At 49.8% G+C, this 23838-nt stretch overlaps 1 protein-coding gene across 1 annotated transcript; it reads right to left on the bottom strand.

The window, feature by feature from the left end:
* LOC131944559 (sushi domain-containing protein 2) lies at positions 1-22459 on the bottom strand. Its single transcript, XM_059305247.1, has 22 exons — positions 22296-22459; positions 18169-18317; positions 17849-17970; positions 17135-17259; positions 16449-16594; positions 15892-15990; positions 15605-15803; positions 13897-14142; positions 13393-13580; positions 12735-12901; positions 11620-11901; positions 9085-9356; positions 8522-8659; positions 8097-8294; positions 7792-7937; positions 6478-6625; positions 5999-6256; positions 5375-5504; positions 3958-4088; positions 1106-1235; positions 910-1005; positions 1-442 (listed from the first exon to the last, which is right to left on the bottom strand). The coding sequence occupies exons 1-22, from the start codon at positions 22378-22380 to the stop codon at positions 376-378; spliced, it is 3522 nt and encodes a 1173-aa protein (XP_059161230.1). The 5' UTR covers positions 22381-22459; the 3' UTR covers positions 1-375.
* Between the last annotated feature and the right edge of the window lie 1379 nt (positions 22460-23838).

The following is a 23838-nucleotide window of genomic DNA, read 5'->3' as shown; positions in this document are numbered from 1 at the left end:
TTTTCTTTTTTTTTTTTTTTTTTTTCAATACATTGAGATGGTTCACCTAATTACACATACACAAAACACAAACATAGGAAATCAATATTGTAAAGACAAAAGTATGTACATTCTAGTAAGCCAAATTAAAAAAGTAAAGGTGCTTTAAACCTTCGATCCAACTAGCTAACACATTTTCAAAGATAAAATTTTAAATCGTAGCTGAAATGTTGATAAACAAACTACAAGCTAAACGAAATCCATACAAAAGTAAAAACAATTTGATATGTCAATCTTTTAGTTTGGAATGTGAATGATGTCCCTTGTTGTAGCAAGCAGTTCAGGAAGGATAAGCCAGTCTGTTGATGTAATTGTTGACTGAGTTGTCGGACCTGGCTAGTCCTGACGACCAGCCTCAACGTCTGACATGCGCACAACGTCTTTCTTCACGCGGTAAACAGGGCTGAAACAGGATTCACAAATACTCAGGTTAATCTACACAAATTATTGGTTACCAAATGATGAAATCTATCGAGCAGGCTGTGATAGAGGCGTAGCGACCCTTCCCGGCGCCCGGGGACAAACTTTTCATTTGCACCCCCCCCCCCCCCTCAAACTTTCAATTTGGCGCCACCCCCCTAAGGTCGGCGCCCGGGGACATATGTCCCCCCCCCCCCGCTACGCCTCTGGGCTGTGACAAGACATGCAGCTCAGCGTGGTGAAAACATTTGACAAAACATCAAAATGGCCAGATTTTCTTCTGCTTTTCGGACCCTTTTGTCGTTTACCGTATCTATCACATCATCCCCATCCTACCCCCCCTTTCGGCATCTTTTCCCCCCACCCCCTTGTGTACCTCATTTTTTATCCCTCCTTACCCCTGTCCTCTCCCCTCCTTACCTCCTGTCCTCCCCCCTCCTCCCTCCTTACCTCCTGTCCTCCACCTCTCTCAACATCGACTCAGCCGCCGCTGGGTCCCCCTCCTGCCCCCTCCTCTGGCTGGATTTTGGTTTCTCTCCCTTTGGCCTGAGGATGAAATGAGCCAGATCAATTTTTAAAACTTGAACCATTTAATAATTAAAATATTAGCCTCCAACCAAAAGATTCACATCTATAAATAGCCCACCTGGACTTCCCCGAGGATTTCTTCCTTCTGATGACGACGATGACGATGATGATGATGACGATGACGAGGACAGCTGCACCAACTGCGCAGCCAATGATCAGACCCAGACTCGCTGCCTCGATGTCTTCATCTGTGGGGATAACATGACGTCACAACATCTGACCAATCCCCACACCCACTAACAACCCCACCAACCTAACTAACCACCAACCCCCATCCCCACGAACCACCTATCCTCACCCCTACTACAACCCTGCCACCCCAGCTACCTCACTAACCACCCAGCCCAAACCCCCACTAAACACTCACCCCCCCCCACGCACCCCCACCCCCACTAACCCCCACCCCCACAAACCATTCACCACCCACTCACCCCCCTAACCACCCCACTAACCACCCACCACACTAACCCCCACCCCCACCCCATCACCAACCCCCACAAACCATTCACCACCCACCCACCCCCACAAACCATTCACCACCCACCCACCCCTGACCACCCCTGACCACCCCCCCCCTCCCCACCCCACCTACCGTAACAGACTGTGTAAGGTTTGGGCACCCAGTGAATGATGTACTGACCACCCCCCACCCAACCTACCGTAACAGACTGTGTAAGGTTTGGGCACCCAGTGAATGATGTACTGACCACCCCCCCCCCCACCCCATCTACCGTAACAGACTGTGTAAGGTTTGGGCACCCAGTGTATGATGTACTGACCACCCCCCCCACCCCACCTACCGTAACAGACTGTGTAAGGTTTGGGCACCCAGTGAATGATGTACTGACCACCCCCCCCCACCCCACCTACCGTAACAGACTGTGTAAGGTTTGGGCACCCAGTGAATGATGTACTGACCACCCCCCCACCCCACCTACCGTAACAGACTGTGTAAGGTTTGGGCACCCAGTGAATGATGTACTGACCACCCCCCCACCCCACCTACCGTAACAGACTGTGTAAGGTTTGGGCACCCAGTGAATGATGTACTGACCACCCCCCCCACCCCACCTACCATAACAGACTGTGTAAGGTTTGGGCACCCAGTGAATGATGTACTGACCACCCCCCCACCCCACCTACCGTAACAGACTGTGTAAGGTTTGGGCACCCAGTGAATGATGTACTGACCACCCCCCCCCACCCCACCTACCGTAACAGACTGTGTAAGGTTTGGGCACCCAGTGAATGATGTACTGACCACCCCCCCACCCCACCTACCATAACAGACTGTGTAAGGTTTGGGCACCCAGTGGATGATGTACTGACCACCCCCACCCCACCTACCATAACAGACTGTGTAAGGTTTGGGCACCCAGTGAATGATGTACTGACCACCCCCCCCACCCCACCTACCGTAACAGACTGTGTAAGGTTTGGGCACCCAGTGAATGATGTACTGACCACCCCCCCACCCCACCTACCATAACAGACTGTGTAAGGTTTGGGCACCCAGTGAATGATGTACTGACCACCCCCCCACCCCACCTACCGTAACAGACTGTGTAAGGTTTGGGCACCCAGTGGATGATGTACTGACCACCCCCCCCCACCCCACCTACCGTAACAGACTGTGTAAGGTTTGGGCACCCAGTGAATGATGTACTGACCACCCCCCACCCCACCTACCGTAACAGACTGTGTAAGGTTTGGGCACCCAGTGGATGATGTACTGACCACCCCCCACCCCACCTACCGTAACAGACTGTGTAAGGTTTGGGCACCCAGTGAATGATGTACTGACCACCCCCCACCCCACCTACCGTAACAGACTGTGTAAGGTTTGGGCACCCAGTGAATGATGTACTGACCACCCCCCCCCCCCCCACCCCACCTACCGTAACAGACTGTGTAAGGTTTGGGCACCCAGTGGATGATGTACTGACCACCCCCCCACCCCACCTACCGTAACAGACTGTGTAAGGTTTGGGCACCCAGTGAATGATGTACTGACCACCCCCCACCCCACCTACCGTAACAGACTGTGTAAGGTTTGGGCACCCAGTGGATGATGTACTGACCACCCCCCACCCCACCTACCGTAACAGACTGTGTAAGGTTTGGGCACCCAGTGAATGATGTACTGACCACCCCCCCCCCCACCCCACCTACCGTAACAGACTGTGTAAGGTTTGGGCACCCAGTGGATGATGTACTGACCACCCCCACCCCACCTACCGTAACAGACTGTGTAAGGTTTGGGCACCCAGTGGATGATGTACTGACCACCCCCACCCCACCTACCGTAACAGACTGTGTAAGGTTTGGGCACCCAGTGAATGATGTACTGACCACCCCCCCACCCCACCTACCGTAACAGACTGTGTAAGGTTTGGGCACCCAGTGGATGATGTACTGACCACCCCCCACCCCACCTACCGTAACAGACTGTGTAAGGTTTGGGCACCCAGTGAATGATGTACTGACCACCCCCCCCACCCCACCTACCGTAACAGACTGTGTAAGGTTTGGGCACCCAGTGGATGATGTACTGACCACCCCCACCCCACCTACCGTAACAGACTGTGTAAGGTTTGGGCACCCAGTGAATGATGTACTGACCACCCCCCCACCCCACCTACCGTAACAGACTGTGTAAGGTTTGGGCACCCAGTGAATGATGTACTGACCACCCACCCACCCCACCTACCATAACAGACTGTGTAAGGTTTGGGCACCCAGTGGATGATGTACTGCCCACCCCCACCCCACCTACCGTAACAGACTGTGTAAGGTTTGGGCACCCAGTGGATGATGTACTGACCACCCCCACCCCACCTACCATAACAGACTGTGTAAGGTTTGGGCACCCAGTGAATGATGTACTGACCACCCCCCCACCCCACCTACCGTAACAGACTGTGTAAGGTTTGGGCACCCAGTGGATGATGTACTGACGTAGATCGTGGGGGTCCGTGACCACCTCACCATAATCCTCCCTCTCTTTCTCCTCCGCCTCGTCCAGCCTCTCTCTGACACACCTGTGGAGGTAAGTGAACATGTCACCTGTTGGTCAACTCACATCACACCTTGTACACACACCTGTAGGTCAACTCACATCACACCTGTTGTCAACTCACATCACACCTGTAGGTCAACTCACATCACACCTGTAGGTTAACTCACATCACACCTGTAGGTCAACTCACATCACACCTGTAGGTCAACTCACATCACACCTGTAGTCAACTCACATCACACCTGTAGTCAACTCACATCACACCTGTTGTCAACTCACATCACACCTGTAGTCAACTCACATCACACCTGTAGGTCAACTCACATCACACCTGTAGGTCAACTCACATCACACCTGTAGGTCAACTCACATCACACCTGTAGGTCAACTCACATCACACCTGTAGGTCAACTCACATCACACCTGTAGTCAACTCACATCACACCTGTAGTCAACTCACATCACACCTGTTGGTCAACTCACATCACACCTGTTGGTCAACTCACATCACACCTGTAGTCAACTCACATCACACCTGTAGGCCAACTCACATCACACCTGTAGTCAACTCACATCACACCTGTAGGTCAACTCACATCACACCTGTAGGTCAACTCACATCACACCTGTAGTCAACTCACATCACACCTGTTGGTCAACTCACATCACACCTGTTGGTCAACTCACATCACACCTGTTGGTCAACTCACATCACACCTGTAGTCAACTCACATCACACCTGTAGTCAACTCACATCACACCTGTAGTCAACTCACATCACACCTGTAGTCAACTCACATCACATCTGTAGTCAACTCACATCACACCTGTTGGTCAACTCACACCACACCTTGTACACACACCTGTTGGTCAACTCACATCACACCTGTAGGTCAACTCACATCACACCTGTAGGTCAACTCACATCACACCTGTAGGTCAACTCACATCACACCTGTTGGTCAACTCACATCACACCTGTAGGTCAACTCACATCACACCTGTAGTCAACTCACATCACATCTGTAGTCAACTCACATCACACCTGTTGGTCAACTCACATCACACCTGTTGGTCAACTCACACCACACCTTGTACACACACCTGTTGGTCAACTCACATCACACCTGTAGGTCAACTCACATCACACCTGTAGGTCAACTCACATCACACCTGTTGGTCAACTCACATCACACCTGTAGGTCAACTCACATCACACCTGTAGTCAACTCACATCACACCTGTAGTCAACCCACACCACACCTTGTACACACACCTGTCAACAACATCCGGTCACACAGCACTCACCTGAACGTCGCGTCTCCGGCGAAATTCCAGTCGTTGTCACATCCGGTAACTCGAATCTCTCGGCCAACGGAGAAGTTGTAGGCCGATAACTTGGCCATGCGGCCAATATCTGGCAGGCCACAGTTCTCAACTGGTAGGTTACAACATTTTAGTTAAGGTTACAACATTTTAGTTTAGGTTACAACATTTTAGTTTAGGTTACAACATTTTAGTTAAGGTTACAACATTTTAGTTAAGGTTACAACATTTTAGTTTAGGTTACAACATTTTAGTTTAGGTTACAACATTTTAGTTTAGGTTACAACATTTTAGTTTAGGTTGGGATTAGTTGAACATGCAGGTGTTGGCTAGTCTACCATCTACATGTACAACTACATATTGAAACTTTTTTCAGGGAGTTCACTTTTTATAGTTTTTGTTTACTCGGTGTCGGTATACAAGTAGACAGTTTAGTGACTAAGTTGAAAGTATCAACAGAATGAACGACTGTTTCAGTTCAGTTTATAATCCTCTTTAAACAATGATCTTTGATCACAAACATCGATAGAGGGAGGATAATTGCTACTAATTTTGTGTAATATATAATTCATCTGGTTTTTGTTTTGCTGCTCTTTGTTTTCTTACCTTTGTACGCTCCAGATTTGATGGCGTTAAAATACACATCCGCTTCTCTCGTTGCCATGGCTACAGCCTTGTCCCCAGTAATCCGATAATCCCACTCGCAGAAGTTGTTGCTCCCACACAGACTTCTGACCTCCGCCTCCGACGGCTCACCCGGGATGTCCCAGGGGATGTCGCTCAACTCGTAGAAGGGGTGGGGAGGGACAGCTGACTCGGCGGCCTTGGGGAAGTGGAACAGGGATTCGTGCTTGGCCACGCCCCCTGGTGGAACAGTGACGTCACATGGGTCAAAGACGTGGGCAATGGGACGCGTATAGCGAGCAGTAGACCGTATAGCAGCGAAGTACGTATAGAGTGTAGTGAGAAATACTTGGAGCGTATAGCCAACAGTTCAGTTCATAGCGAGCAGTAGGGCAGTAGAGTAGGGCAGTAGGGCAGTAGAGTAGGGCAGTAGGGCAGTAGGGCAGTAGAGCAGTACTTACATGAAACAGCGAAACTCTGGTACAAGTCGCTTTTCTCTGTGGTGGGCGTGGTCACAGTCCCAGACCTGGAGGTGAAGTCGTTGTTGATGACGTCATCAAACGTTCCCATCAGGCCCTGGCCGTAGGGCTTGTCCGAGGGGCCAGACATCTGGGGGGGGGGGGGGGTGTCGGGTGTAAACATTACAGGTGGTGTAAGTGTAACATTACAGGTGGTGTAAGTGTAACATTACAGGTGGTGTACGTGTAAGATTACAGGTGGTGTAAGTGTAACATTACAGGTGGTGTAAGTGTAAGATTACAGGTGGTGTAAGTGTAACATTACGGGTGGTGTAAGTGTAACATTACGGGTGGTGTAAGTGTAACATTACAGGTGGTGTAAGTGTAAGATTACAGGTGGTGTAAGTGTAACATTACGGGTGGTGTAAGTGTAACATTACGGGTGGTGTAAGTGTAACATTACAGGTGGTGTAAGTGTAACATTACAGGTGGTGAAAGTGTAAGATTACAGGTAGTGTAAGTGTAAGATTACAGGTGGTGTAAGTGTAAGATTACAGGTAGTGTAAGTGTAAGATTACAGGTGGTGTAAGTGTAAGATTACAGGTAGTGTAAGTGTAAGATTACAGGTGGTGTAAGTGTAAGATTACAGGTGGTGTAAGTGTACATTACAGGTGGTGTAAGTGTAAGATTACAGGTAGTGTAAGTGTAAGATTACAGGTGGTGTAAGTGTAAGATTACAGGTGGTGTAAGTGTAAGATTATAGGTAGTGTAAGTGTAAGATTACAGGTTGTGTAAGTGTAAGATTACAGGTGGTGTAAGTGTAAGATTACAGGTGGTGTAAGTGTAAGATTACAGGTGGTGTAAGTGTAAGATTACAGGTGGTGTAAGTGTAAGATTACACGTTGTAGAGCCGTATCATTACATTTAGTGATAGGACCGGGGCGACTGAGGGCGCTGGTAATGTAGGTCGGGAGGTGTTGGGCTAGATGGTGTGGGGGTGGGGGGGTGTAGGTCGGGAGGTGTTGGGCTAGATGGTGTGGGGGTGGGGGGGTGTAGGTCGGAGGATGTTGGGCTAGATGGTGTGGGGGTGGGGGGGGTGTAGGTCGGAGGATGTTGGGCTAGATGGTGTGGGGGGGGGGATGGTGGGCTAGATGGTGGGGGGGGTGTTGGGCTAGATGATGGGGGGTGTTGGGCTAGATGTTCGGGGGGGGGGGGGGTGTTGGGCTAGATCGTGGGGGTGGGGTGTTGGGCTAGATGGTGGAGGGGGGGGGGGGTAGGTCGGGGGATGTTGGGCTAGATGGTGGGGGGGGCACTTACCTTCAGACTGGGTGGGAGGGCCACCGTGACATGCAGGAGGCCGTTGACCCCTGCCACTTGGACGCCTACGTCATTGCTCAACAAAATGGTGAAGTTGTCATGGTGATTGCTGACGTCATCCCTAGCGTTGTTAATGACGGACACACCTGGGGTCAGCAAACTTAAACATGACGTCATCAGCAGACATGTTTTTACAACAGCCGACACATGACATTACCCCCACACCCCTCTCAGCCAGACGACACAATAACCCCCCTCCACACACACACCCTGAAGGAATGCCTGAAAGAAACTCTGGAACCTACCTTTAAAGTTCTGCCACTTCGTGGCCTGCTTGAAGAAAAACTTCCGCTCCCCGCTGACTCGAAGTTCAAGGCCGTGTGTCCGGACTGCTCGGTCAGGGCCGGGGTGGACCTCAATGAGGTCATCGTCTGCGTGCTTGACCGTCAGGGAGATCAGTGCCTTGGGATGCCACTCCTGCTTGCCACTGAGGTGACCAATGTCTGTAGAGTAGAGAGGAGACGGAATAAGCAGAAAACCACTCCTGCTTGCCACTGAGGTGACCAATGTCTGTAGAGTAGAGAGGAGACGACATAAGCAGAAAACCACTGCTGCTTGCCACTGAGGTGACCAATGTCTGTAGAGTAAGGAGGAGAAGAAATAAGCAGAAAACCAGTAGATGACGAATATAGGTCATAAATATAGGAATAAATAGGTCAAGGCCACTTACCCCTGGCGTTGGGCCGCTGAGAGAAGCTGCCCTGGATGCTGAGCTGACCCTCCTTGACCAGCCAGAAGTCCCCACCCCCCACAAACGTGTAGCGCTGACCGTCAAATGTGCTCACGTGGGGGTCACCACGCAGAAACGCTGGGGAAGGAAAGGTCAAGGTCAGTGAATAGGCAACAAAAAATACTTTAAAGGTGACCCTAATGCAAACCATTACTAGTGCTAATTTAACCATCAATGTTTGATATGTTTCTTTAAAAAAAAATGTATGTGCTGTTGTCGCCAACTCTAGCACTAATGGTCAGTTTTCACCTCGAGTTGAGGTGCTGGCCAATAATTTTCTCGCGAGATGTAGGACTGTGTTAAATGGGATTTAGGTAGTACACGGGGAAGTGGAGCTTAGCAGCCGGTGAAACGTTTCATTTAACTTCTGTTCAACCAATTCGAACCACATGCTGACGTCCGTTTTTTAAATGTAACTTAGATCTCAAACAAATTGGGGGTGGGGTTGTTCCCGGGGGTCCCTTAAAACCTAATAGCTGTAGGTGTGCTGGGGTAGACGTTACCTAGTCCCGGGGGTGAGTACTTGAGGCAGTCGGTGGTCGGTCGCAGGTCCATGTACAGGTCACACAGCGCGTAGTCGTTCCATCGGCAGCAGTAGTAGAAGCTGATGACGTCATGCTTCCAGTGGGACAGGGACGGCACCAGGTCGGGGCGGTCGTAGGGCGCGGCGCCCCAGACGTGGCTGCGGTCGGGGGAGCTGCCCTGGTAGTTGAGCTGGGAGAACATCAGCTCCCCACTGTTGCTATAGCAACACTGGTTTCCGGCCTTGTCGGCGCTGTAACATGAGGGCTACATGAGGTGGGCTACATGAGGTGGGCTACATGAGGTGGGCTACATGAGGTGGGCTACATGAGGTGGGCTACATGAGGTGGGCTACATGAGGGCTGCATGTGGTGGGCTACATGAGGTGGGCTACATGAGGTGGGCTACATGAGGTGGGCTACATGAGGTGGGCTACATGAGGGCTGCATGTGGTGGGCTACATGAGGTGGGCTACATGAGGTGGGCTACATGAGGTGGGCTACATGAGGTGGGCTACATGAGGTAGGCTACATGAGGTGGGCTACATGAGGTGGGCTACATGAGGTGGGCTACATGAGGTGGGCTACATGAGGGCTACATGAGGGCTACATGAGGTGGGCTACATGAGGTGGGCTACATGAGGTGGGCTACATGAGGTGGGCTACATGAGGTGGGCTACATGAGGTGGGCTAAATGAGGTGGGCTACATGAGGTGGGCTACATGAGGTGGGCTACATGAGGGCTACATGAGGGCTACATGAGGTGGGCTACATGAGGTGGGCTACATGAGGTGGGCTACATGAGGTGGGCTACATGAGGTGGGCTACATGAGATGGGCTACATGAGATGGGCTACATGAGGGGGGCTACATGAGGGCTACATGAGGTGGGCTACATGAGGTGGGCTACATGAGGTGGGCTACATGAGGTAGGCTACATGAGGTGGGCTACATGAGGTGGGCTACATGCGGTGGGCTACATGAGGTGGGCTACATGAGGTGGGCTACATGAGGGCTGCATGTGGTGGGCTACATGAGGTGGGCTACATGAGGGCTACATGAGGTGGGCTACATGAGGTGGGCTACATGAGGTGGGCTACATGAGGTGGGCTACATAAGGTGGGATACATGAGGTGGGCTACATGAGGTGGGCTACATGAGGTGGGCTACATGAGGTGGGCTACATGAGGGCTACATGAGGGCTACATGAGGTGGGCTACATGAGGTGGGCTACATGAGGTGGGCTACATGAGGTGGGCTACATGAGGTGGGCTACATGAGGGCTACATGAGGTGGGCTACATGAGGTGGGCTACATGAGGTGGGCTACATGAGGTGGGCTACATGAGGGCTACATGAGGTGGGCTACATGAGGGCAACATAAGTTGGGCTACATGAGGTGGGCTACATGAGGTGGGCTACATGAGGTGGGCTACATGAGGTGGGCTACATGAGGTGGGCTACATGAGGGCTACATGAGGTGGGCTACATGAGGTGGGCTACATGAGGTGGGCTACATGAGGTGGGCTACATGAGGGCTACATGAGGTGGGCTACATGAGGGCAACATAAGTTGGGCTACATGAGGTGGGCTACATGAGGTGGGCTACATGAGGTGGGCTACATGAGGGCTACATGAGGGCTACATGAGGTGGGCTACATGAGGTGGGCTACTTGAGGTGGGCTACATGAGGTGGGCTACATGAGGTGGGCTACATGAGGTGGGCTACATGAGGGCTACATGAGGTGGGCTACATGAGGTGGGCTACATGAGGTGGGCTACATGAGGTGGGCTACATGAGGTGGGCTACATGAGGTGGGCTACATGAGGTGGGCTACATGAGGTGGGCTACATGAGGTGGGCTACATGAGGTTGGCTACATGAGGTGGGCTACATGAGGTGGGCTACATGAGGTGGGCTACATGTGGGCTACATGAGGTGGGCTACATGAGGTGGGCTACATGAGGTGGGCTACATGAGGCCTACATGAGGGCTACATGAGGTGGGCTACATGAGGTGGGCTACATGAGGTGGGCTACATGAGGTGGGCTACATGAGGTGGGCTACATGAGGTGGGCTACATGAGGTGGGCTACATGAGGTGGGCTACATGAGGTGGGCTACATGAGGTGGGCTACATGAGGGCTACATGAGGGCTACATGAGGTGGGCTACATGAGGTGGGCTACATGAGGTGGGCTACATGAGGGCTACATGAGGGCTACATGAGGTGGGCTACATGAGGTGGGCTACATGAGGTGGGCTACATGAGGTGGGCTACATGATTTGGGCTACATGAGGTGGGCTACATGAGGTGGGCTACATGAGGTGGGCTACATGAGGGCTACATGAGGTGGGCTACGTGAGGTGGGCTACATGAGGTGGGCTACATGAGGTGGGCTACATGAGGTGGGCTACAAATGGTATATGTATTAAAATGGATGTCTTATTAAAACAAGAAAATGTGAATCAGTAATGAGATACAGTCAAGAGATGACTTCGAATGACGTCAATGACTTACGTGGGCCACACCGAGCGAACGCAGTGGACAGCCTCCTTGTGGTAGTGGCACTTACTTCCGGTCTGGATGTTACAGCTGGGGTCGGCCTGGAAGCGACCAAAGTCTGCCAGAGCCTGGGCCAGGCTGCAGGGGCAGGGGGGCAGGCGCTGGATCCAGTCCGTCGACTTGCCGTCCTCCCTGCTCCACGCACGACACTTCTGGTCTGACCAGTCGCTTCCCATCCGCTCCGTCAGGTCCTCGTTCATGTACCAGCCCAGGGGGAAGGGGCCGTAGCGGATGGCCCTGGAGACAAGGATGGTTGTGGTATAAGGGGGAGGGGCTATGATGGTTGTGGTATAAGGGGGAGGGGCTATGATGGTTGTGGTATAAGGGGGAGGGGCTATGATGGTTGTGGTATAAGGGGGATGGGCAATGATGGTTGTGTTATTAGGGGGAGGGGCAAGGATGGTTGTGTTATAAGGGGGAGGGGCAACCCGAGTCCCTTAAGCCGACATTTTGAAATCAAGCTCTGTCACCAAAGTGAGCTGCAGACGAGACGTTTTCTCGAGCAATCTGGAACCACGTAAACAACAACACACACAACACGTAAACAACCACACACACAACACGTGTTCAACCACACACACACGCAATACGTAAACAACCACACACAACACGTGTACAACTACACACACAACACGTGTACAACCACACACACTCACAATACGTAAACAACCACACACACAACACGTAAACAACCACACACACAACACGTATACAACTACACACACACAACACGTAAACAACTACACACACAACACGTGTACAACCACACACACACACAACACGTAAACAACCACACACACAACACGTGTACAACCACACACACTCACAATACGTAAACAACCACACACACAACACGTAAACAACCACACACACAACACGTATACAACTACACACACACAACACGTATACAACCACACACACAACACGTAAACAACTACACACACAACACGTGTACAACCACCCCCACAACACGTAGTTATATACATCTATCCCCCCACCCACCCCCACAACCCGTAGTTATATACATCTACCCCACCCACCCACCCACCCACCCCCACAACAAAACTCACACTCTCTCCGCGGCGGTCCCCTGGAAGTGTGTGGGTAGGGCCACCTCAAACAGACCGATCTCGTAGTCCCCACAGTTGTGTTTACACCGGTGCCCCTCCACGGGGAAGCTGAACTGACCACGTGACAGCTGCTCCTTGCCCAGGTTCTCTAGCACCGTGTACTCCACCTGGCCGGGAAAACATTCATGACTCTTGGTAACCATGGTAACCTGCCCATATCCTACCTACCCACCCACATCCCACCTACCTACCTACCTACCCACCCACCCACATCCCACCTACCCACCCACCTACCCACCCACCCACACCCCACCTACCCACCTACCCACCCACCTACCCACCCACCCACACCCCACCTACCCACACATACCCCACCCACCTACCCACCTACCCACCTACCCACCCACCCACCCACCCACCTACCCACCCACCTACCCACCCACCCACCCACCCACCCACCTACCCACCCACCTACCCACCCACCTACCCACCCATACCCCACCCATACCCCACCTACCCACCCACCCACCTACCCACCCACCTACCCACCCACCTACCCACCCATACCCCACCCATACCCCACCTACCCACCCACCCACCTACCCACCCACCTACCCACCCACCCATACCCCACCTACCCACCCACCCACCAGCTTACCTTATTATCCAGCTCCCTGTACCCCAGAAGCCGGAGTTCTACCTCCGTGTCTACCGACGACTCGGCCATCAGGAGCTGTGGGTCCCAGGGTATGGTGATGGTGGTGACGTCACGGGTGTACCACTGCATCAGCTGCTCCGTCTGGTGGAGCGCGAACCGTTTAGCGGGGTCAACGTCCTCAGCTACCACTGAAACAGTCACATGACTCCCGTCAAAGTCACGTGGTTTGTGTCTCGAGCTCAATCAACACTAACACGCCATCCCGTCCTGTCACATCCATCATTCACCCCATTTACCCCACCTCTCATACTCACCCCCACTTCTATCATTTCTAATGCATCCATCCCCAACCCCTACCCTCCACCCATCCCCCCTACCTACCCACCACAACCCCCCCCCCACCCCTACCCACCCACCCCCCACCCCTACCTACCCTCCACCTACCCTCCACCCATCCCCCACCCCCACCCTCTACCCCACCCCCACCCCCCTAGCAATCCTCACCCACAATGACGACATTATCAACGCTCCAGTCCTGCCTATCACTTGACCAATAGACCGTGACTGGCCCGACCCTGGTCATCTTGGGGACGGGACAGAAACCCTTCTGCTCGTTGATCATGGTGCCCTCGACCACCTGCTCCCCGAACTTGCAGTAGATCTTGTCGCTCCGTGCCAGACATTTCCCAGACACCTCCAGCTTCTCGCCCCCAAACATGCCCACCTCCGTGGGGTACAGCTCCAGCATACCTGTGGGTGGGGGGGGGGGGGGGGGCGGGGCTGCTGGTCAATTCATATGTCTCGAGCATGGTCAAGAATAGGTCAACATATAAGTCAGTATTGTTAAAGTCAAATCATAATTAAAATTCCATTCTAAATTTGCACTTAAATGTCATATTCCAGTCAACTGCACAATGTTCACCCAAATGTCAAATGTCCACCTAAATGTCAAATGTCAACGCAAATGTCAAATGTCCATCCCAATGTCAAATGTCCACCCAAATGTCAAATGTCCACCCAAATGTCAAATGTCCACCCAAATGTCAAATGTCCACCTAAATGTCAAATGTCAACGCAAATGTCAAATGTCCATCCCAATGTCAAATGTCCACCCAAATGTCAAATGTCCACCCAAATGTCAAATGTCCACCCAAATGTCAAATGTCCACCTAAATGTCAAATATCAACGCAAATGTCAAATGTCCACCCCAATGTCAAATTTCCACCCAAATGTCAAATGTCCACCCAAATGTCAAATTTCCACCCAAATGTCAAATTTCCACCCAAATGTCCACCCAAATGACAAATGTCCACCTAATGTCACATGTCCCCCAAATATCAAATGTCCACCCAAATGTCAAATGTCCACCCAAATGTCCACCCAAATGTCCACCCAAATGTCCACCCAAATATCCACCCAAATATCCACCCAAATGTCCACCATATGTCCACCCAAATGTTAAATATCCACCCAAATGTCAAATGTCCACCCAAATGTCCACCCAAATGTTAAATGTCCACCCAAATGTCCACCCAATGTCACATGTCCACCCAAATGTCAAATGTCCATCCAAATGTCAAATGTCCACCCAAATGTCAAATATCCACCCAAATGTCTACCAAAATGTCCACCCAAATGTCCACCAAAATGTCCACCCAAATGTCAAATGTCCACCCAAATGTCAAATATCCACCCAAATGTCTACCCAAATGTCCACCCAAATGTTAAATATCCACCCAAATGTCAAATGTCCACCCAAATGTCCACCCAAATGTTAAATGTCCACCCAAATGTCCACCCAATGTCACATGTCCATCCAAATGTCAAATGTCCACCCAAATGTCAAATATCCACCCAAATGTCTACCCAAATGTCCACCCAAATGTCCACCCAAATGTCCACCCAAATGTCAAATGTCCACACAAATGTCAAAAGTCCACCCAATTGTCAAATGTCCACCCAAATGTCCACCCAATGTCACATGTCCACCCAAATGTCAAATGTCCACCCAAATGTCAAATGTCCACCCAAATGTCAAATATCCACCCAAATGTCCACCCAAATGTCCACCCAATGTCACATGTCCACCCAAATGTCAAATGTCCACCCAAATGTCAAATGTCCACCCAAATGTCCACCAAAATGTCAAATGTCCACCCAAATGTCAAATGTCCACCCAAATGTCAAATGTCCACCCAATTGTCCACTGACCAGCCTGGATCTCTGCAGGTAGACAGCCGCCCCTAATGATGAGCTCGCCGTCCACCTTGAGGACGAATCTGCCCTTGTGGTTGCTGCCCTTCAGCCTGGGCAGCTCGGCGATCACAGAAGAGTTCATGCCCAGCGTGCACGTCCCGTGACACGGGATCACGTTGAACCAGCCACGCCCATAGCCGCCATTAAACCCGGCCTGAAAGAAACCAGAAGAAAGTCGAGTGGTTTCTCTGACGATGGCTTTGGGTAGAAAGCCCATGACGTCATGAAATCAAATGTCTGACCTGATAGGTGGGCTTGAGGTGGATGTCCATCTTGCCGTAGTTGAAGACGGTGTAGGTGTTCTGTCTGTCGGCCACCAGCAACATTTGGAAGGTGGCGCCCTGGGGTGGGGGTGGGGTGGGGGAATACAAGAGTTTAAGATGGTCGTTAAGGACTGAAACTGTAGCAAGCATATCCGAAAAATTGTAACAACAAACAAGAGATGCGCAATGGAAAATATGCAACAAAAAAAAGCGCAAGAAAAATTGCGCAACGGAAAAATGCGCAAACAAAAAAAAAGCACAAACAGAAATTTGCGCACACAGTAAAATGCGTAAAGACAAAAATGTGCAAACAGAAAAATGCACACATAGAGTGACTCTCCAGAGTTGCATTTTTATTTTGAGAATTATTATTTTTAAGTTTGGAAAAGTTTACGATTTTGACGAACTTGGGAAGGGAAGGGAAGGGGGGGGTAGTAGCTTGTGAGGACGTCAAGAACTCTATGTAAAGTCTCACGTGCGTATTGTTAGGACCAGCGCATGTCTGTGAGTACTCACCAGTGTACGCGCGGACTTACCGAACACGGCTCATCTCTCGTGCAAGCATTTCCGTTCTCGTTGTCTTCTCCTGTGGCCACGTTGTCCCACGTGACTAGCACAGCCAGCTCTGGGTCAAACTTTTTGGGCTGGTGCACGACCGCCTCACGCAGGTAGTAGCCGATATCTGGGGACAGGGAACTTTGTTGCTCAAGCTTACATTCTGGAACCATGCCAGGTACCCATCAAAGCTGAGTGGACTCGGGGACTTACTAAGGAAAGAAACTAGTGAACTCGAGACTAACGAGGTGGTAATCTTGTTTCTACCTCTCCACCAGACAGCCTCCATCAAGAGTTGTAGGGCGTGCTTTGATTGGGGATAGTCAATTTGTTATTTAAGATCACTTTTGATTGTACAATGCATACTACAGCGAAAGGGATATCTCTATCATTTAACATAACATGCACAGCTGACCACGCCCACGCCTGTCAACTGACCACACCCACGCCTGTCAACTGACCACACCCACACATGGCAGCTGACCACACCCACACATGTCAGCTGACCACGCCCACGCCTGTCAACTGACCACGCCCACACATGGCAGCTGACCACACCCACACATGTCAGCTGACCACGCCCACGCCTGTCAACTGACCACACCCACACATGTCAGCTGACCACGCCCACGCCTGTCAGCTGACCACGCCCACGCCTGTAACTTACACAGCAGCAAGTTCCGGTACTCTGAGTAGTGTAAATCTTCTGGCCTAAGCTCGTCTCTTGAGATGATGTTGTAGTAGATCCTGCCTTGGTAGGTGCTGTGCTCGGTGTTGTGGAGGCGGAAACCGCTGGAAGTAAAGGGGATGGGTGGGGTCATTTGTGGGGTCAGTTGATTGGTGGGGTCATTTGTGGGGTCAGCTTATTGCTGGGGTCATTTGTGGGGTCAGCTTATTGCTGGGGTCATTTGTGTTGTCAACTGATTGGTGGTGGTCAGATGGTTGGGGGGGGGGGGGGGTCAGATATGTGGTCAGTTAATGGAAAGTTTGCTTTCTTGTTTGTGGCTGTGAGCTTGTTATTATCTGTCACTGCCGTCACGTGACTCTGTCAGTGGAAGGTGTCAGTGACGCGCCCTACAATACTGACCTGTAGTACAGCGGCGCGATGACGTCATTGTCAGTCTTTCAATACTGACCTGTAGTACAGCGGCGCGATGACGTCATTGTCAGGCTTTCAATACTGACCTGTAGTACAGCGGCGCGATGACGTCATTGTCAGGCTTTCAATACTGACCTGTAGTACAGCGGCGTGATGACGTCATTGTCAGGCTTTCAATACTGACCTGTAGTACAGCGGCGCGATGACGTCATTGTCAGGGTTTCAATACTGACCTGTAGTACAGCGGCGTGATGACGTCATTGTCAGGCTTTCAATACTGACCTGTAGTACAGCGGCGCGATGAAGGGCACGTCATTGTCAGGGTTTCTGACCCCCTCCGTCCACTTGACCGTCGATGTGTAAGTGAGGGCTTTGGTGAAGCCGATAGTCCCGTCGGCTGAGATCTGAAAGGAGAGGGTTCGAACACTGTCTTACAGTTGTAGTTTAACTCTTAGTTTGATGAAAACCAAAGGGAAGTTTGAACATCGTTGATAGGTTTGTGCTAAGTTGGGTTGTATCTGTAGACCAACGTATATCTGTATCTGTAAACCGGCGTATATATGTATCTGTAGACCTACGTATATCTGTATCTGTAGACTTACGTATATCTGCTTGTAGCTGGAGCCAAAATAAGAGACATTGAAGGGCAGCTCAACCAACTTGACCTCGTTGTCCACCTCCTTGTCCCCCACTTGCAGGCCGTAGTTGAAGAGGGGAGGGTTCGACAGGTTGGGCTCTATGGGCTGGTTGGCTGAAATTATAGGGAGGGGCGTGTTCTAAGGCATGCTCTGGTGGGTGATTGGTTGAAATTATAGGGAGGGGCGTGTTCTAAGGCATGCTCTGGTAGGTGATTGGTTGAAATTATAGGGAGGGGTGTGTTCTAAGGCGTGCTCTCGTGGGTGATTGGTTGAAATTATAAGGAGGGGCGTGTTCTAAGGCATGCTCTGGTAGGTGATTGGTTGAAATTATAGGGAGGGGTGTGTTCTAAGGCATGCTCTGGTAGGTGATTGGTTGAAATTATAGGGAGGGGCGTGTTCTAAGGCATGCTCTGGTAGGTGATTGGTTGAAATTATAGGGAGGGGTGTGTTCTAAGGCATGCTCTCGTGGGTGATTGGTTGAAATTATAAGGAGGGGCGTGTTCTAAGGCATGCTCTGGTAGGTGATTGGTTGAAATTATAGGGAGGGGTGTGTTCTAAGGCATGTTCTCGTGGGTGATTGGCTGGATCAAAGTAAGGGGCTAAACAATGTTAAAACTACGAAATAATTACTGCTGTTAATTATCTTAATGACGCGACTTTTGACGATTAACTTTTTTAATGTCTTTCAAACGACGGAAAGCAAAAACTGGTCCTGGTTTGAATGTATGATCGCAAAACGACAAAAGTTTCGACGCTTGCGATTGGTCTTCTTCCTGCTTGTGGCTGTGCTATACTTTATGTGCTTGTGGTATGTGACTTGTGGCTGTGGTACGCTGTATGTGGTATGCTGTATGTGGCTGTGGTATGCTGTATGTGGTTGTTGTATGTGACTTGTGCCTGTGGTATGCTGTATATGGCTGTGGTATGCTGTATGTGGTATGCTGTGTGTAGCGGAGGTATGCTGTGTGTGGCTTAGTATGCTGCATGTGGCTGTGGTATACTGCATGTGGTTGTAGTATGCTGTGTGTGTGGCTGTGGTATGCTGTGTGTAGCGGAGGTATGCTGTGTGTGGTTGCTGTATGCAGAGGCGTAGCGACCCCTCCCGGCGCCCGGGGACAAATTTTCGATTTGCGCCCCCCCCCCCTCAAACTTTCGATTTGCACCCCCTCTCGAACTTTTCATTTGCACCCTACCCCTCAAACTTTCGTTTTGCACTCCCCCTCGAATTTTTCAGCACCCCCCCCCCCCCTCAAACTTTCGATTTGCACCCCCCTCGAACTTTTCATTTGCTTCCCCCCGCCCCCCCCCCCTCCCTACGCCTCTGGCTGTATGTGACTTGTGGCTGTGGTATACTGCATGTGGTTGTAGTATGCTGTGTGTGGCTGTGGTATACTGCATGTGGTTGTGATATGCCCACTTGTGTGTATCAAACAAAAAATTACTGTTGCTGACATTTTTTTAAAACTAAGATAGCACACCTAGACTCTAGATCAAGATGTCAGTGTTTTTGTGTGTGACAAAATTGGACTGATCTGATTGGTCCGTTTAAAAACTAGAACAACATGGCGGTTATCTTGTATTTGTTTACTACTTATCTACCGTCGGCTCGGACGTGTACTATAGGTGACGTCACGCGCCTGTACTGTGTGGGACGCTTTAATCAGAAGACACAAGATTTGTATTTTATTTTTATTTTCAACATAGGGAGAGACAGGGGCTAGGGGTGGGAGGGATGTTATCTCAGACAAAGTCATGACTAATGACTGAAACATTGCAGTCAAGTAGATTTTACAAATTCAAGAAAACAAGCCTGCTAATAACAGGCCTAAGTACTAGTCGCTGGTCCCGTCCATACACGGGACTCGCCCAGCCATAATATTGGTAGCTTGCTCATGTTTAACAGGGTTTAGGGTTGTGCTAGGATTGAGGTTAGGGTTAGAGTTCAGGAAACGGCTAGGGCTAGGGTTAGATGCAAGAATATCAATCGAGTACATCTATTTTCCAGTTTTTAAAGTCTAAAAGCAAGTCTAGAAAGTTCTGTGATGTCCAGATGTTTTTGACTGGTATAAAATTCTCCTTCACTTGGTAGATTATCATGGAATCTGTTGTTGTTTTTTTAATAATTATATTCAACTCTCAGGCAACCTGTCTTAAAAAATAAAAGTCTCCGTTGTTTTTTTTTTCATTGAGCGTTAGTGGTCTGGGTATCTTCATAGCTCAGTCTGTCATTAATTTTGTCTAGCGCATCAAGAAAAGTTTGACAACTCTAGTAATGAGATATTAATGAATCTAGGCAGCACAGCACTAATCGGGGTGGGTGGGGGGGGGGGGGCAGCTAAGAAAGTCGCATCTAATCCAGTGTTTCTTCCAGACTTTATTCTCCGGGGGGAGGGGGGGGGGCACTTGAAATTTTCGGGGGGGGGGGCGGTAGACTATCTTTGGGGGGCGGACACTGTTAAAAGTATATATATTTTCTATATAAATTATATAAATTTCATTTCGTTCGGGGGGGGGGCGGTAAAAAAAATTCGGGGGGGGGGGGGGGGGCAAAGCCCCCACCCCCCCCCCCCCACCCCCCCGAACAGATGCCTGGAAGAAACTCTGATCTAATCTGCCCCTGCCACTTGCTAGATGGCATGAGCCAGACTTGTCGAGGTGCCAATCTTTTCCAAACTCTTGAGATAACAGTTTTTAAACTCACCAATCACAAACCAGCTATGTACTTTAGTCCAACTCCCAGCCAATGAGAGGCTTTGGTTTAAATTTTGCATTGATCAGTAATTGGGTGGCTATTTTTAGGTTTTAACATTAATCTTTTTGCTATGTGTACGATGTGTTGTGTAGTGTGAATGACACAATGTCTAATGTCAGACCTACACACCTTTATTAGAACTGTGTGTATGTAGAATTACGGGCACCAGTCTGTATGGGGGTTATGGGGATGGTGTTCAGTGTTTCTTCCAGACTTTTTTCTCCGGTGGGGCACTTGAAATTTTCGGGGGGCGGTAGACTTTCTTCGGGGGGGGGGGGGCGGACACTGTTAAAAGTATATATTTTCTGTATAAATCATATAAATTTCATTTCGTTCGGGGGGGGGGGGGGGGGCGAAGAGATGCCTAGAAGAAAATCTGATGGTGTGGGGTGGTGGGGGGGGGGAGGGTCATACATGGCCAGAACAGTAGTCTTGTGTCCTTGTGAGGCTCGAATTGCTAGGACTGGGATTTGAACCTAAAATAGATGCCATGATTGGGGGGGGGGGGGAGGGCTACTATAATCAATGACACGGCAATAATTAATAAAATATGACCGTAAAATGGGATACTTTAATTAATACAATATTTGGGGCTATAAATAACACCATGTCTGGGGGTGCTATGATGAATCTATGACTAGAGTCAATGAAACCTTGAAACCACCCCTAGCTTACGACTTTGTACAGAACACGACACAAGACATTGTCAACCAAATACGTGAGGTTCCAGAGATCAAAGTTTCTGACATCTATTCGATGACGCCAATAACATTTTAAATGACCACACCGCTGAAGGGTGAAGGGAAAAAAAAGTCACAGGAAAAAAGTCACAGTGGATAAATTTTATCGGAAAAACAGTCACAGAAATAAAGTCACAGAAAAAAAGTCACAAAAATCTTTTTAGAAATCTTTTTATTAATTTGTTAGGAATTGTAAAATTTTGTATGTTTATTGTTGTGGGTTGTATTTTTTGAAAGCATAAATTATTTATAGCCGTTAAAAGCATTATGATTTATAACAATTGTAAGTAAAAATACTCTAAGATAATTGACACGGGTGTTGGTGGATGTTTGCGGTGGATGTTTGCGGTGGAGGAGTGGAAGGGTGGAAGAGACGCAGTGAGGTGACCAGCACTCGTCTGTGTCGAGGACACGTGACCACGTGACCTTGCACGGACCTTGCTGGACACAAGTCAGTCTGACATGTCATCCCACAAGACTGTCACACACCCGGAAGCCCGGGAGTCTGACGCCCACACATTTGACCAACGCCTGCTGCAGTGCAGCACGTCATGTTTGATGGCTGGCCTGGATGTCATATCAACAAAATAAAAACTTACCATGTGCGAAAATATTATTTCCGAAACAGCTGAAACCTAAGACACAGAGAAATAATTTGAGCGCCATTTTCCTCGTGGCCACCATCGGCCGGAGATCGAGAAAGTTCGGCTGATAACACCCAGGTTGCCGTCTGCCCACCCAGCCGGTCCATGGGCGGGCTGACAAGGTCGTCAAGGTCACCCTTTATCTGGCCCGCGTGTTCTGCTGACTCATAGGGCCACAAGTGGTGGCAGTTGGCGGCTCTTTCAGATGTGGCTCATTCAACTGTGGCTCAGTCAGGTGTGGCTCATTCAACTCTGGCTCAGTCAGGTGTGGCTCATTCAACTCTGGCTCAGTCAAGTGTGCCTCATTACATTTTCGTTCATGACAAGTACATTTCCAGCTAGTCAAAGAGGAGTAGCCTTGAGCTGGTGGCCAATGAGTGGTGCCCATAAGCAGTTGTCCAGGGAGGAGTGGCCATAAGCAGGTGGCCAGGGAAGACGGTTTGACGTTTTGGTCTGAATAGCAATCTGGTGGTTGTCCAACAGAAATGTGCGTCAGGCAGACCTTTACAACCTGGATGTGACAACCCTAGTGAGTGTGACAACCCTAGTGAATGTGACAACCCTAGTCAATGTGACAACCCTAGTGAATGTGACAACCCTAGTGAGTGTGACAACCCTAGTGAATGTGACAACCCTAGTCAATGTGACAACCCTAGTGAATGTGACAACCCTAGTGAGTGTGACAACCCTAGTGACAGCCCTTGACACATGACAACCCGATAAGACACACCAAGTCACTATCAGCTTTATTTTACTCCAAAATGTGTCAGACACCATAGTAAAACACCATTGAAAGACACCATTGAAATAAACCATTGAAAGACACCATTGAAAGACACCATAGAAAGTCAAAGAACAGAAATATGACGATTACTCCAGACGTATTTCAACGGCGCAGATTTGAATTGATTTAATCCTGTAAAGTTCTGGGGAGCAAAGGGCTACAGCTCCACCTCTCCTGGGGAGCAAAGGGCTAAAGCTCCACCTCTCCTGGGGAGCAAAGGGCTACAGCTCCACCTCTCCTGGGGAGCAAAGTGCTACAGCTCCACCTCTCTTGAGGAGCAAAGGGCTACAGCTCCACCTCTCTTGGGGAGCAAAGGGCTACAGCTCCACCTCTCCACCGGGCTCTATTTTGGGCAGCTCTCTTTAGTTGAGCCCACGTGAGCCCGGCAGCCCTTGCTTCACCTTATTTTGTGACGCAGTTTGACCCACTTTTAATGGAGCGATTTCTTTTTTTTTTCCAGAAACATTCGTTTCCGATGATAATGCAAATACATCTAATTTTTAAAAATGTAATTAAACATTAGAATAAACTGAATAAATCAATGACTAAATCAATGTCGAAAATCAATAACTAAAATCAATGACTAAAATCAATGACTAAAATCAATAACTAAAAAAAATGACTAAAATCAATTACTAAAATCAATTACTAAAATCAATGACAAAATTCAATTACTACCCCCACCAATGACACACACCACTCCTCCCCCCTCTC

The sequence above is a fragment of the Physella acuta genome, unplaced genomic scaffold (genome assembly GCF_028476545.2).
Source record: "Physella acuta isolate Inbredline_101_S28 unplaced genomic scaffold, ASM2847654v3 ptg000497l, whole genome shotgun sequence".
Lineage (NCBI taxonomy): Eukaryota > Metazoa > Mollusca > Gastropoda > Physidae > Physella > Physella acuta.
The sequence above is the reverse complement of the archived record's forward strand: the minus strand, read 5'-3'. Positions and strand labels throughout refer to the sequence as shown.